The sequence below is a fragment of the Harpia harpyja genome, chromosome 11 (assembly GCF_026419915.1).
Source record: "Harpia harpyja isolate bHarHar1 chromosome 11, bHarHar1 primary haplotype, whole genome shotgun sequence".
Classification (NCBI taxonomy): domain Eukaryota; kingdom Metazoa; phylum Chordata; class Aves; order Accipitriformes; family Accipitridae; genus Harpia; species Harpia harpyja.
The window spans coordinates 9,781,173-9,795,153 of NC_068950.1; the positions used below are offsets into that span (position 1 = coordinate 9,781,173).

Genomic DNA, 13,981 nt, shown 5'->3' on the forward strand with positions numbered 1-13,981 from the left:
AAAGAGACATGGGTGCAGCTAACACCAGAGCCAAAGACACCAGCTGGGGAAGAACAGCATCCACATGTACACAGAAACACGAGCCAGGAACCAAAAGCAGCCTGGCAAGCTCCACTCCGTGCTGCAGCCCCTCAGAGAGCCGGGGGCCGAGCCCTGACCCAGCTCCTGGCAGGTTGGCCGCACACAGATGCACTTGTTCCCCTTTTCCCTTTACTATCCTTCTTGGTCCTTCACTTTCTGTGGCTTCACCACAAAGATGACATCTGCTGAAAAGAACAGTATTAAAGCTGTGGCAGGCTCCCCATTGCTGATGTATTGCTAAAACTCACACCTGATATGGGGTATTTTTGCAGGATCTGAAGTGCTCACCAGAAACAGCAGTCGCCTTACAGCCAGGATCATTATGGCAGATGGGGCTGATCAGGTGTGCCAAACCCTACAAGCTCAGCATCCTGTCTCTAACCTCTCTGCCTCCAACTGCTCAAACTTTCATTCACAATCCATATTTTACTGACTTATGTGAAACATGAAGTTTTAATAAACAAGTCTTATCGACATCCTACTAATTAAATCTATACCATAAATGAATGTCGTGTGTTAAGAGCATCACCTACAGCATCTGAAACCCACAAATGCAGCCTCTATATACACAATTACCACTTGCGAGCACTGATGTTAATCCAGTTCCATCACAGAAAAGAAAAAGGCGTTCTGACTTTTTTTCCTTTACCCTCCCTGGGAAGCCTTCATGTCTCTAGGCAATTCAGTGAATTATAACCTCTTAAAGGCTTCAAAAGGACACAAAACTTCCAAGAAATGTTTTCCTGCACCCGTGTTCACCAAGGTCCAAGCAGAACCAAGCCGTGACCCAGGCTTCTAATGCAGAAGTGTGTTCTCCTGTGGCTGGGCAGGGGAGAAACTGAAGCTTTGCCTTGGATTGCTGCAGAGCTCAAGGACCATTTGGCATATACGAAAGACTATGAAGTAACATGGAATGCCCATATCAGGCTCTCTGATTATTTATTTCCTTGCTTTCTAATTGCTACTTCTGATTAGGGAAGACAAAGTCATACTAAAACACTGAAGTACAACAAGCCAAATTCCATTAACCTATTTATAGAATTTACCTTATAGGTACATCAGCCAATCCTGCTTATTATCACCTCATTTTACTGCATTGCCTGTGACTCACTCCTACAGCTGTGCTCATAAGGGAGCTGCCTTTAAAGAGCATACCTGGGTTCACAGATTAGCAACCACACTGTAAGTGCTGCTGATGCCCTGACACACAGCATTAAAAATACAAAGATATTCACAATGAACTCATATAAATGACCAATCAGCTAGAACAGGAAACAAGGAGAACAAAGAATGGGGGTTTAGACCAATGATGCCCACTTTTCCCTATAGCTGACATGTTACGGGACTGACAACTAGACAGGCTAGTTGGTACTGAACTGCTCCATCTAAGCAGAAGCGAGGAGCTCAGCAGAGCTGTCCTGGAGAGCTGCGCAGGGACAGGACACCAGCAAAGGCGGTACCAGAATAGCAGCCTTGGCCACATGTCAGAACAAGTCTGCAACTTAGGACAAGATAGATCCCGAGTTAACAGCTAGCTCGTGCTGATGTTTTCAGCTTCTCTGCACTTTGCCCCACAAATACGTTAGGAGCATTTATAAAGGCATGCTAAGCAATTACAGCAAAAATAAAACCAAGATTATAAATACAGTTTGGATGCCAAATTTGCCTCTTTTTGCTATTTAGAGCTCACATTTCAGCATGCGAAGAATCCTCACACACCCCAAAATGTGTGCCTGGAGCAATATAGCACATGCAAAATAAATTGCATTTATATTGGTATGTTATGGCATGCAATTTCCCTCTTCCCAATCACACTGCCTCCCTCTCTTGCTAAGTCAAATAGCCTGTCAGCTTCTCATCAGGAAGTAGAAATTGGTTTCCATCTCCTAGGAGATAAACAGGGCTTCCCCCCTCTGTAGAGGGGAAGTTGAGCTGGTGAGTGCACAACACCAGAGCCAGCGCCCGCAAACAGGCAGGCTGGGGTGTGCTCACCCACAGGCTTTGCACCATCCCAGTGGCACTCTGTGCCCACTGCAATGCCAGTCACCTTCCTGGACAGAGCAATAACTACTTTAAAAAGTAGATTCGTATATTTTCCTGCAGGTTTTTTTGTGATTTTTAGCTGAACATACACAACTGACTCACAATGCTGCTGCCTTACAACTAAGGAGCTTTAGGTACTCTTGTCATACCATGTGTTAGTAAAATATCCTTTATACCTCTCTGCAGTTTTCTTGAAGCTACACCTCTTCTCAGTTCACAGGGGAACAGAACCATAGGATCGGACTTTTACATTTAGGCTGTACTAATTCAGGAGAAAAGGGTTACCACACTCAACAAAAGTAGCATAAAACAATCTAAAATATATTAACTAAATGGCCATATAATAAATGGAATAGAATTTTAACTCTTTTTTTTTAACTGTGGCTTTGTAAAACTAAGATGCTGTAATTTTGTAGTATTACACTGTAACTAAAGTTAAAGATTATGTATTTACAAAAAGCACAATCACATTTTAAAATTAATTCATTATCTACTTGTACTAAAAAGGGGTCAAGCTGCAAGGCTACAGATACACTGTAAAAAAAACCCAGGTGAAATACGCAACTAGCCTTCATTTTTACTTCGGGAATCAGCAAAAAGAAACATGGCCAGGAGTGGGTTGACTTTTCACCACATCCTTGCTAATTTTAAAATTACGTAATCAAAGAGACAGACCTTCTCATGTTCAGAGACCATTATTGCAATAGCCACTGCATGGTGCGGCCTTACAGCAGAGTGAGGTAACACAACTGAAAGGACCGCTCTAGCAGGAGCATGCCCAGGGACAGCCTTTGCTCCTCCACCACATCACACAGAGATGTCAGGACTCCACGGGATATTGGCGGGTTGGCCACTCTTCTAAGGCACCTTACAAGCAGCTACGATGTAGAAGAATGAGATTTCCTTTCAGGGATATTCTGCTCATTCCCTTGCCCACAGCATGCATTTTAAAGAGAGAGAGAAACCAATCAAATTTAATTCATATTGCATTATTCACCAAGTAGCTATAGTCTCATCCAAAATCTCAATTGTCTAATAATTCAAATCACCTATTTCGAACACAGCTCCAAAGGAATGACTAGAAAGCCAGAGGCTGCCTCTTACACAGACACTAAATCTTGCTGTTAAGATGTCTAGTGCAGTCTTTTTTTGAAACAAAGCAATAAATACTGGCCTCTTGTATATACATGTGCAGTGCTTCTTCATGTCTACAGCCAAAATGCTGTCCGATGTTCCGCTGTTGTCTCAGTGTTGATAGTGCAGTGCTTCATTGAAGTCACAGCTGTCTGTCAATCTTTCAGCTTTGTGAATCTTTCTACTTTCCAGCCCTCAAGTTTTGACCACTAACATGAAACCTGGCACATACCAGTTAAATTATGAGCACTGTTAATTCCTCTAACCACTAAAAAGGTAACAGACTGGCATTTTTAAATTACTTGAAAGCAAATGCAGGAAGGAAAAAGGGGGGGAAAAAAGGCACAGTTGAGCATTTCTGATATTGCTGTTACCCTACATACATCATTAAGGAATCATCTACAGCCCCTCTGCAGTTGGACTGATAAGCAGTTTGCAGACTTGCAAAAGAAACCTGCCTCTAGGTGCAGCCCTTTCATATGGGCCAGCCTTGACTACCAGGTCCAGCTTTCACTATTACCTCCTGAGCTACATCCAGCTCTTTGATTATCCTGGGTTCAATAGCTCTTAGTACTCAATACCAAAGGATGCTTTAGTGAAGAAAAAAAGGGTACAGAACAAAATTACAAAGCAATTAACTGCCCGTCCGTAAGGCTTGAACTTATACTCTTTGGCACACTTAGGGCTCAAGTTCTTCACCCGGTGTGAATGCCTCAAAGCTCTTTGAGCTGCTGAGGAAGTTATCCAGAACACATCAGAAGACAGAGGAAAAGGAAAAAAGGCTTGCTCAGCAACAACACGAGCTTCCCAGCTCATGCACACAGATGAAGTGGCATATCAGCCCAGGAGCTGACCATGGGGCAAATGGAAAGCGTGAGGAAGTCCAGCATTTTCACCAACCACAATCACAAGCTTCCTTCAGAAAGAACCAGTAATCCACACAATCAACCTGCTAAACTACTTCCCACCACAACCTTCTTTGTTACCCTGCATGGTCCCACACCAGCCCAGAGGCCCAGGGAAGCTCCCGTCTGCACCAGAGGTACTCTCTCACAGACTTTCTTTCTGGAGCAAGTAGTTTCTAACATCCAAAAGAGTTCACAGCCAAGTGCAAAAATACAAACAAACTTGCAGCCCACAAGAACCAGCACCTGTACACAGCCAGGACCCTGAGCGCACCAGTCCCTTGGGGCAGCAGCAAGGGCTGCTCCTGGCTGCCAAGACAGTTCTGAACGTACTCCAGTGCCACAACTTGAGAACTTGTGATCTATACAACAGTAATAAAATCAAAACTTATATTAGCCAGTAGTCTGCACTATCAACAAGTTACTCTCAGTCACTCCAGCTCTGTACCTAACCTGACCTTTATTCCACACCCACATTATGCTAATTAATGGTTAAGCAGAATTCAATCACTCAGTACTCAATACCTCTGAGGAGGACACTATATCGACAGCGTAGGTGGGTCTGCATTACTCTGAATGAACAGAAAGTGGCATGCATTGGTACAAAGCGAGCACCACGGTCAGTCTCAATGCTGACTTGCTGCGAACACTGCTTTTGACAGCAAAATGACTTTTACATGAGAACACAGTACACTACATTTTCATATAGGCATCTGTGCTCCAAATATTTTGGTGATCATACAGCTGTTCTCTCACACTACTCTGCACCCTCCTACAACCATATGCACTGTTTACCTTTCAAATCTTATTGCCCTAGGGTAAGAGAAACCAGACATCACCTCCTTCGCTAAATGCTGGTGTGCAGCCAAGTTCTCCTCCTGTCCACTGTTTGCATGATCTGGAAGCTAACATTTTCAACAAGCCCAATAACCTATTTTTCTATAGCTAGGCCAATACCCGGCATCAGGTCTCCAACTGAGGACTGTCATGGAATTTTTTTTTTTTTTTTTTTTGAGTTTACACACTAGTTATAAATGTGGAGGCCTTCAGACTGAATTACAATCTGCACAGAATCAAGGACCAGTATCAAGGGTGCAGGACACCAACCTTCAGTCACACGTGTCCTTCAGAAGGACACCAATTCCCTTTATGGGTGTGCAACAAGATAGTGAAATAAAGACAAAGCATTCATCTGCTTGTGGCACCTTCACGGTAGTTGATGTGAAGCAGTTCTGTTGAAGACTCCCTTAAGCCTCAGCATTCCCATGTAAACAAAACCTCAACCCGCTACAAAGTAAGCTTATGCAATTGGAAATAAACATTTATTTTGAAATAAAAAGAAGACATCCGTATACATACAGACAAACCATAAGCCTTTGATCAACCCTACAAAGCATGTCTGCATATAACAAACAAAAATTGTCAGCCTCATAACTTCCTTTGGAATGTGATTTCCCACGCCCTGCTTATTCACTAAGATTACTTACCACCCTAAAGAATACTATTTTATTTATTTAGTAACAGAAATAAATCCAAACTAAAGATTTGTAGCTGTCAGTTGACACGGTAAGTGCATTACAAATGAAAGCAGAAACAAGGGTGTAACCACACAGGACACACTGCCAGTGCTGGCACTCTCAGGATGTCCCAAACTTGCAGCTCTTGCCTTTCTAATCTAGTGCAAGTAAATAGGTGACGATACCAATTACAAGTACCAGCAAAGGATCTCCATTACCACTAAAGCTTTTCCCCTACCAATCAAATCTTATTTTAACATCACCTATTAATTTTGGGTTTGAGTTCTACCTTAAAGCACCCGTACTCCCCACTCCTATGCTGTTACACCATTCCAGCCCCACGCAGCCCTTCAACCAGCAGTGATCCTCGTTCAAAAGGTGCCACTGGAATTCAGGATTGGGGTTAAGTGGAATCAGTAATCTCCATAATAAGAGGATACAACAGAATGCTCTTGTACCATCTGATATTACAACAACAATGTTTGTTTACACAAGTATTAAAGGGAGGTTAAATTTCAATATCTGAAAGACAAATATTCTAGGAAATGATATTTAGAGTGGACCCTGTCCATTCGAGCAGATAATCAGAATGAATAATTTACAGCCACACTTTCATCTCCACTGCAGCTGAGAAGAGCCGCATCGTAAGGAGCTTGGGGAGACGCCGACACATCTGCTCACCAAGTGGAATAATCAGGAGGACTCCAAGCAACAGTGGTCCAGTAACCTGTTTTACTTAGGTGACAAATGGGACAGGAAGCAGTGGGAAGAATAAAGAATGCAAAAAAATCAACATGCTCAGGGTGAGGTCAGTATTTCATGCTTTTGCAATACTGGACATTCTGCCTCAGAGAAAACAAGTGCTACGCTGAGTTTTCACCTCTAAATTGTCACAGATTCTTCCTAAAGGTAGCTCAGGGTCAAGGAAGGCTGCCTGCTCACAGTGACCTGGCATGCTTGCATGCAGGCCTTCCTGCTGTGCCATGAGGACTCAGAAGCCGAGAATAACATCATTGCAGCATCAATTCATCCAGACTGCTCCAGCAACAGTAAGCCCCACGTAGCAAACAGCTAACAAAGCAAACACACATCAAAGAATTCTCTAGAAATTCAAGCAAGTCCCATCATACAGCCAGGAATCAAGCATCATTTGATACTTCTTCCAGTGATGTGTATGAGATTGAATTAACAGACTAAACACTAATTTTGTACAGATGTTGCTCAAGTGGAAGGATGGTGCAAGTTTCATCAGGGAAAGCCTTGTAAAAAGATTATGAGCATCTGGAGGAGTAACACTGGCATACAGAAAACTGTCATTACAAAGTACACAGACAGGAAAAAAAAAAAGTATCTTTGATCAGATTAAAGAAATCTATGTGTACAGCTAGCAACTGCCAAAAAAGACATGCATACAATCTGGTATAACTCTCATGAAACACAGGGAGCCATAGCACCTTGCAATAGTGTCAGGGGACAGCTATAAACAATTTCCTCCTATCATACAACCTTGACACATTTTGCTTATTCACATCTACAGGGGTTTTGGTTAACATCGCGGTCTGTTTATATTACCTGAAAATAGGAAAAAGCAGATAGATATAGGTATGATTCAGTGTAGCACAATGAGAAGCGTCACCATATAACCAGATAATAAGCAGAGTAAAAAGTGCACAATTTAGAGCCAAGATCCTCTTCACAGCAATACTTTGTCCACTAAAGTAGCACTAGGACCATCAGCTGCAGAGCTTAAGAGTCATTCTGAAGTTAGCTGTGTTTACCCACATCCCAACCAGAAACAGGAGATTCCTAAATACAAAGCCAATGAAAACTATTAACAATGGATAGTTCACCTATTACCTGTCTTGCCTATTACTTACAACATGCCCTGGTTGGGTAGCACTTTTTTATTGTTGTTTTAAAGGGTTTCCAAAATGCTTCCAGCATACTACTAAGCCATACAAAGCATTTCTGTATGTATACAAATTTTAGCAACTGACATAGTAAGCAGCCTGCAGCAGAAATCTAAGAAACTCATTCACAAGTCCTGAATTACACATCCAGCCGAGCAGAGTAAGAACTAGGAATAGCCTCAGCTTTGGTATACAAAACTCCCTTTTCTTCACAGTCCAATGTATTAACTGAAGATTAGCTTCACAATATATGTAAGGTAAATCAAAACCAACTGTGCGTGTCTACAGTGTCTGTGATCAACTAGATCAATTAGAAAATGGGTTTTAGTTAGACCAGTCTAAAATGAGATTCCATTAGCCTCATAGTGGGAAGCTGGGTTTCAGTAGCACACTCCTGTAGTTTCTGTGCTAAGCTCAAAATAACACAGAAGTATCCATCGCAAAATCCATATTAAACTGAAAATATGCAGGACAACAGTCAGGCCCTGACAATACCTGCTACATCCTCCGCAAAGTTCAAGGAACTTGTCCCTATCAGAGGAGATGGAGCTAGAGCAATGTTTTGGGCACAGTTTGTATGCAGTCACACACTAACCCTGCCCTAAGGCTTCTATGAACAAAGGCAGAAGGGCTTTAAGGAGAAAGAAGCGAGCAACAGGAATGAAGAAATACCCAGTGTTTACTCATTTCCAATACAAGCCTTTCCTAAAGCTGTAGCTCATGGAAAGACATCTGCCTTCCCTCTGTCACCTCTGCACTCCGATGGGCAACAGCAGAACAATCCACTGGCTCAGACCTGCCCGTACAAACAGCTCAGTCACTCCAGCACAAACAGTCTGGCCCCATCCTGAGCAACACACAGTTTTCAGAGAGGAACCCAGAGACGAAAAAGCAAAACAGAGTCTAAGCAGAGAATAAGAGAGGGAAAGAACACACTGAAAACAAACTTTAAAAAATCCAACCACCATGCACATACTCACATTCACTTAACAAACAAAAGGTGAATGAATTAGTATAGCTGCTCTGTACTTAAAGGTGATTCAGGCAAAACAGAGTTAAATATGAGTGGTTCAAGATGGTTTGGATTACTTTGTTCTCTACAGTACAGAGGAAGAGATCTGATCCACAAAAAGTGAACAGAACGTTGTTCTACTTATGAAAAGTGTCTTAAGTCATTACTTTCCTTTTGTTGAGGTTTTGAAAGCAAAGGAGGCAGAAGCACAAGTTAAAATTCTTTTAACATTTAAAAGGGCATAAATATAATAGTGTACCATTTTATTCTTCACCTTCTCTTCCTTTGCCAAATATGTTTACACACAAACATCACAGCACATTACAGAACCTCAGTATACCACAAGCATTGAAAAAAAGAAATCAAAATGCTGAATTATAACACTTTGGAGTTTTATGGCTAGCAACTCAAAGCACACCTTGAAATTCTATGTACCACAAGCAAAACCCAGTCACATTCAAACATTAGACTACAAAATTTTATTAGCACAGACACCATTTGCTCCCATTGCCAATAATAAACTGATGGACAGAAGAAAGAAAAATCTTGTAAATGCTCCAGTCTTCCATAAAACTAATGCTGTATTTTCAACAAAATTAGTAAGTTCTCTTTAAAAGTTAATACAGGTAGTCAGTTTGGCCTACACAAAATGCTTCAGTTCCTCTTAGCTAGAAAACTGGTTTTATGCTGTTGGGGAGAAAGGTTTGTGCATAGGTTTTAAGCATTTTCGTCACTCAAAAAAATAAAGCAAGATTTTCCTCTTTTGCCAGTATATCGCTGGCAAGTTTTCCTCAGTTTTCCAAGGATAACGCATATATTTTTAGATGATGCTATGACCATAACCTTTAAAAATCTAGTTCTAGGACCTGCACTTTAGGGAAAAGGATGATTGATTTAATAAAATTAGCAAGCTGAGTCAAGTGAGCAACTAAGTATCAGATTAAACCTAAAGATTATACCTGCCTGAGCGTTGCTTCAATGAAGTTTTCAGCTTAGATTGTGCCTCTGAAGAGTATAAGGAAAGATTGCCCCATCACACTCACACTTAGTCTATTAACTATTGCAGGTTTTGTTTTAAAATTCTAATCAAAAAGCAGGTAGAGTTAAATCCAAAAAATTAATATTCCACATTATTTTAACTATGTCATACCTCATTTCCCAATTCTAATCAACACAAAGTAGTTAATAAGCTAACATTAATAGTGACTGGCATTATTCATGTCAGCCAACTGCCTACACTAGAAGCAGCAGTTGTTCTTCTGCTCTATAAACATCCAAGAAAGAAGCCCAGAGCCACATTCAAAGAGTTTAGTGAAATTAACTGCAATCAAAGTGAAAATAGCAAAGGTAAGGAGGTTAAAAAGCAGTTTGAAATCCACATGAAGGGCAAGAAAGTAGGGAGCGAAGCAACATAAAGGCAAAAACTATTCAGCACTTCAAAGACAACAAAAGGAACAAGAAAGATAAAGAAAGTAACGGCGTCTATTGAGAAATTTTGCATAGATCATCACTTAATTAAACAAACTATTCAAAGTGCAGTGAGCTTAAAACCAAATGCTGTACTAAAATAATCTAGAGAACTCAGTGGCAATAAACACAGGCAAACAAGAAAATATACTCGTGCACATACGAGAAGTAGCACAGCATTCAGGGAGGACACAGAACGCAAGGACGAGACTCTTCCAGTTCAAATCACCAGTAAAAAAACAGGAACCAGTGTATCTCTAGCACAATTATCTCCCAAAGTGGCTAGCTGTCACAGGAAAACAAAGGTCCATTCTCAAGTGATGAAGAAAGTACTTCCACCAGTGAATGCCCTTATAAGCAAGAGGAATCCAGCTGCTGAAGTCCCAAACTATACAAAGACATTTATTGTCCTAACGACAGAGGACAAAGAGTTCTAACAATCAAAAATAGCATGCAGGCTGTGAAATGTCAGGCATTTGTTCATCAGTATATTAAGTTTACCAATTTAGGAGGACAGAGGACAGAAATGTAGCAGGACTATTGTGTCCAGCACCCAATGCCAAGAAAAATATAATTCTCAGTTACAATTTGCTTACCTTCTATAGAAGGGGCCTGGTCCACAGCTGCATATAACATCTCTTTCAAAGCCTGTAAGGGAGAGGGAGAGAACAAGGAATACAGTTAGTATTTAAAAAAAAAAAAAATTATATTGTTTTGATACACCTGTTTGAAAACAAAAGCAATTAAAGCTCTTTCATCCTCCAGACTGACACAGAAAGCTATGGTACGTGATGTCAATACTATCACATGTATTTATATTAACAAAAGAAACACAAGTTCCTGTTTACTGACTGTTTTGTCTAAAGCCTGTTACCTTACTAATCTATAAAATTTATTCCAACTGTATCTTTCAACATTTTCCTTTGGAAAAGTGTTTCCCGGCTGGTAGGATGTTGAAGGTTTTACACTTAGAAAAACCCAAAACAAACGAAAACGGTTGCATGACACAGAAAGGAGTTTGTCAAGGCAAATGGAGGAAAAGCAGCCTCAGGGATTTCTTATCACAGTTATATAGGAGTACAGAACTACACATACATTCTAAAAGCTGAAGACAACATGATGAAGAAGATTAGAGAACCAGGGGTGACGGCCTCCTCTTGAGGTGGAAACTGAAGGACAACACTAACACCAGCCAGAATTATTTAACCAGGTCTTCAGGTCCTAAAGGCACCGTGAGCTACCTCCCAGAGACCACAGAAACAAGCCACTCACCTACGCTCAGACTGCTGGTGCAAGAGATGAGCAGTGCAGGCAGCAGGAGCAGGAAGCAAGGTGGTCCTACAGCTAAATATCAAGCGCCCCTGGCAGTAACCCCTTCCATTAGCAGAGCCAGGAGGGAGGCACCACATCAGAAACCTCATCACTTGCAGCTCCTTTTCAGAAGACCTCTTTTCAGGCAGTTATTAAGATGCTAGTATTAGTCAAGCTGTAGACTAAAGATCTGCTCTTTCTCACATCTGAAGTGCAAGGAAGAATCAAACTGAATTCAGATCAATGGCTGAAAGAATAGGTTGAACCATAATTTTGGAGCTAGAAGTCACCAAAAAGGGTCCATTCCTACTGCTAAGTGATTTGTTTACACACACCCCACATCACTTGATAAAGACAGGCATCTTAACACACATACTGCACATGAGTGTGCTTCACATGCGGCTGCTGCAAAAACTAGATTTTATTCCCTCAGTTTTGAACCCACAGAAGTCTAACACAGAGAAGTCATTCAGGTCTTTCGAGTTCCTGTCTGTTCTGTCCGTTTCCCAACATATCCTATACTTCTATAATCCTATACCTCTGGATTTACCAGCTTGTGTGCCCATCTGTGTGTCCCCCTGCCCCAGTCAAAACATCACAGCCTAAATAACAAATTCCCTAATATCCTCAAGGCAAAACCCACAAGCTCAGCAGCTGGAAACTCAGCACTGTTGTTACATGGTGGTTAGGATCCTGTTAAGTAAATATAAGGTCTAAAGGACATGTCTGTTTATCCCAAGATATCCTAGGTGGCAGGCTACACCAGCAGCTCAGACATCTCTCAAAGGTCTAATTCCCGAGTCCACAGAGGTCTCAACAAAGGTCACTTGCATAATTGTTTTCCCAACTGAGCCACTACTGAATGATCCTTGTTCCAGCGGCACAGCTCTCCTCTACCCTTGGTGCTTTTTTAAAATTCCTCCTGAACACTGCCCACTTCAGTCCTTTTCCCCCATGACTCACTGGCCAGCAGCGCATGATCTGCCTCCATGCACCAAGTGGTCAAAAAGCCTTTCCCCTTTTTCATCCTGCTCGTCATCCTCGCCTACCTGTAACTTTTTCCATGAACCACAACCACACAGCATAGGATAAACAAACCTGAAGAGACAGCAAATTCCAAGTCACTATAGTAAGAACTCCATCCCTTAACCTGCCCAGAGGTAAACTTGCAGTGTACTTCCTATCTCTGGTTTTATCAGTCACTTTTAAAAAACAAATTAGAAAGGACAACACCACTGACAGTTCTGTGCTAAACAATCTTGAAAGCTGAAGGTGTCGGTCATTCCGCAGACCTCTCTCCCCATGCAGACTGACACATTACAATCTGGCAGATTTCACTACTGCTTACCTGACCTATATAAGTAAACCAATAACCTGAAAGTGAAAGGCTCAGTGCTCCTTCACACCTAAAGTATTTAGTCCTCTAGGTTACAGAATTTTGGAAATGATTGTTTCAAAAGGTTACCCACCACTGTCAACTTTAAATGTTTAAGAATTACTCTTTCTGCCCTCAAACTAGACAAAAAGGGTTACTTCCTTACTTTAAATTGTGCTAGTGATACACCTTGCACCCACAGCAAACTTGATAAACGTGTATCAGAGAACAACAACAAAAAAAAAGCAGAAAGAAAACACACTTAAAAATGGAACTGTCAAACCTTAACAGTGAACAAATTCAAGGACAAAAACCTTAAAATGCTCGACCAAAACCATTGTTTTAAACGAGTAGCTTTCAAACTGCTTATGCTCTCCTAAGCTCGTCCGCTAACACCCAGAAGGACAAACAGTGAAATAGCACAACAGATTTGTGTCAGGAGGTGGCAAGCCTGGGTGTGAACTGCCTATCATGAAGCAGGCTTTGACGAGCAGAATTGGCCATCTCCCAAAAACTGAAAGCCTGTTTCTGGAAGAGAGACTCCAAAGACAAGCAGGCTACCTCAGCTATCAGTTTCATTTTCCCCACCTACTTCCTGCTGGAGGTTGTGTCTCAGAGAAATGATTTCTAAAACTCAGCAACCTGTTTCTCTTCTCCAAAGGCAAAAGTACTTAAAACCTGAAGTCTCCTTAAAAGGGAAGGGAAGTCACCTGCTCGTACTTTTTACCCATCTCTCCCATGAACTTTGCACCTGTAATAACTGTTCTGATTCTCCTCCTTCCCCAGATGCTGCAATTTCAAAAGTATTAAGCACTTTTTCTTTAAAAATACCATCAGACTTCTGCATCCAGATAAACAAATTCAGGCCAAATTAACTGAAACAAAACTACCATCTGGCAACTGTAAAACTCCACTGAATTTCCATCAACCAGACGTGTAGACGTACACTTACGTTTAGAAGTCTGAGCAGACGGACCAACGCTCTCCTCTTTCTCCTAAAAAGCACTCCAGAGATGGACACGAGAGCAAAGGAAACCTGCAGCATGGTTTGTGGATAAACAGACGACTAGCAACCCAACAATTTCACTGCATCAAAAAATGCACATTAAATGCAGTGAAGCACGCTCTTAGCAAAAAAGCATCAGCATCTAGGAGTTACCTTAATTTGTTCAGTACTGACTACGTGAAAAAGAGAATTCTGTTGTCTGACACAAGAAGATGGGACT

At 41.4% G+C, this 13,981-nt stretch overlaps 1 protein-coding gene across 1 annotated transcript in view; it reads right to left on the bottom strand.

Annotated features, from left to right (window-relative positions):
• XPR1 (xenotropic and polytropic retrovirus receptor 1) overlaps positions 1-13,981 on the bottom strand; it is a 119,008-nt gene that overhangs the window by 100,559 nt on the left and 4,468 nt on the right. Inside the window, exon 2 of the mRNA XM_052802349.1 lies at positions 10,666-10,717. Within this exon, the coding sequence (XP_052658309.1) occupies positions 10,666-10,717 (52 nt within the window). The remainder of the gene's footprint in view (positions 1-10,665; positions 10,718-13,981) is intronic.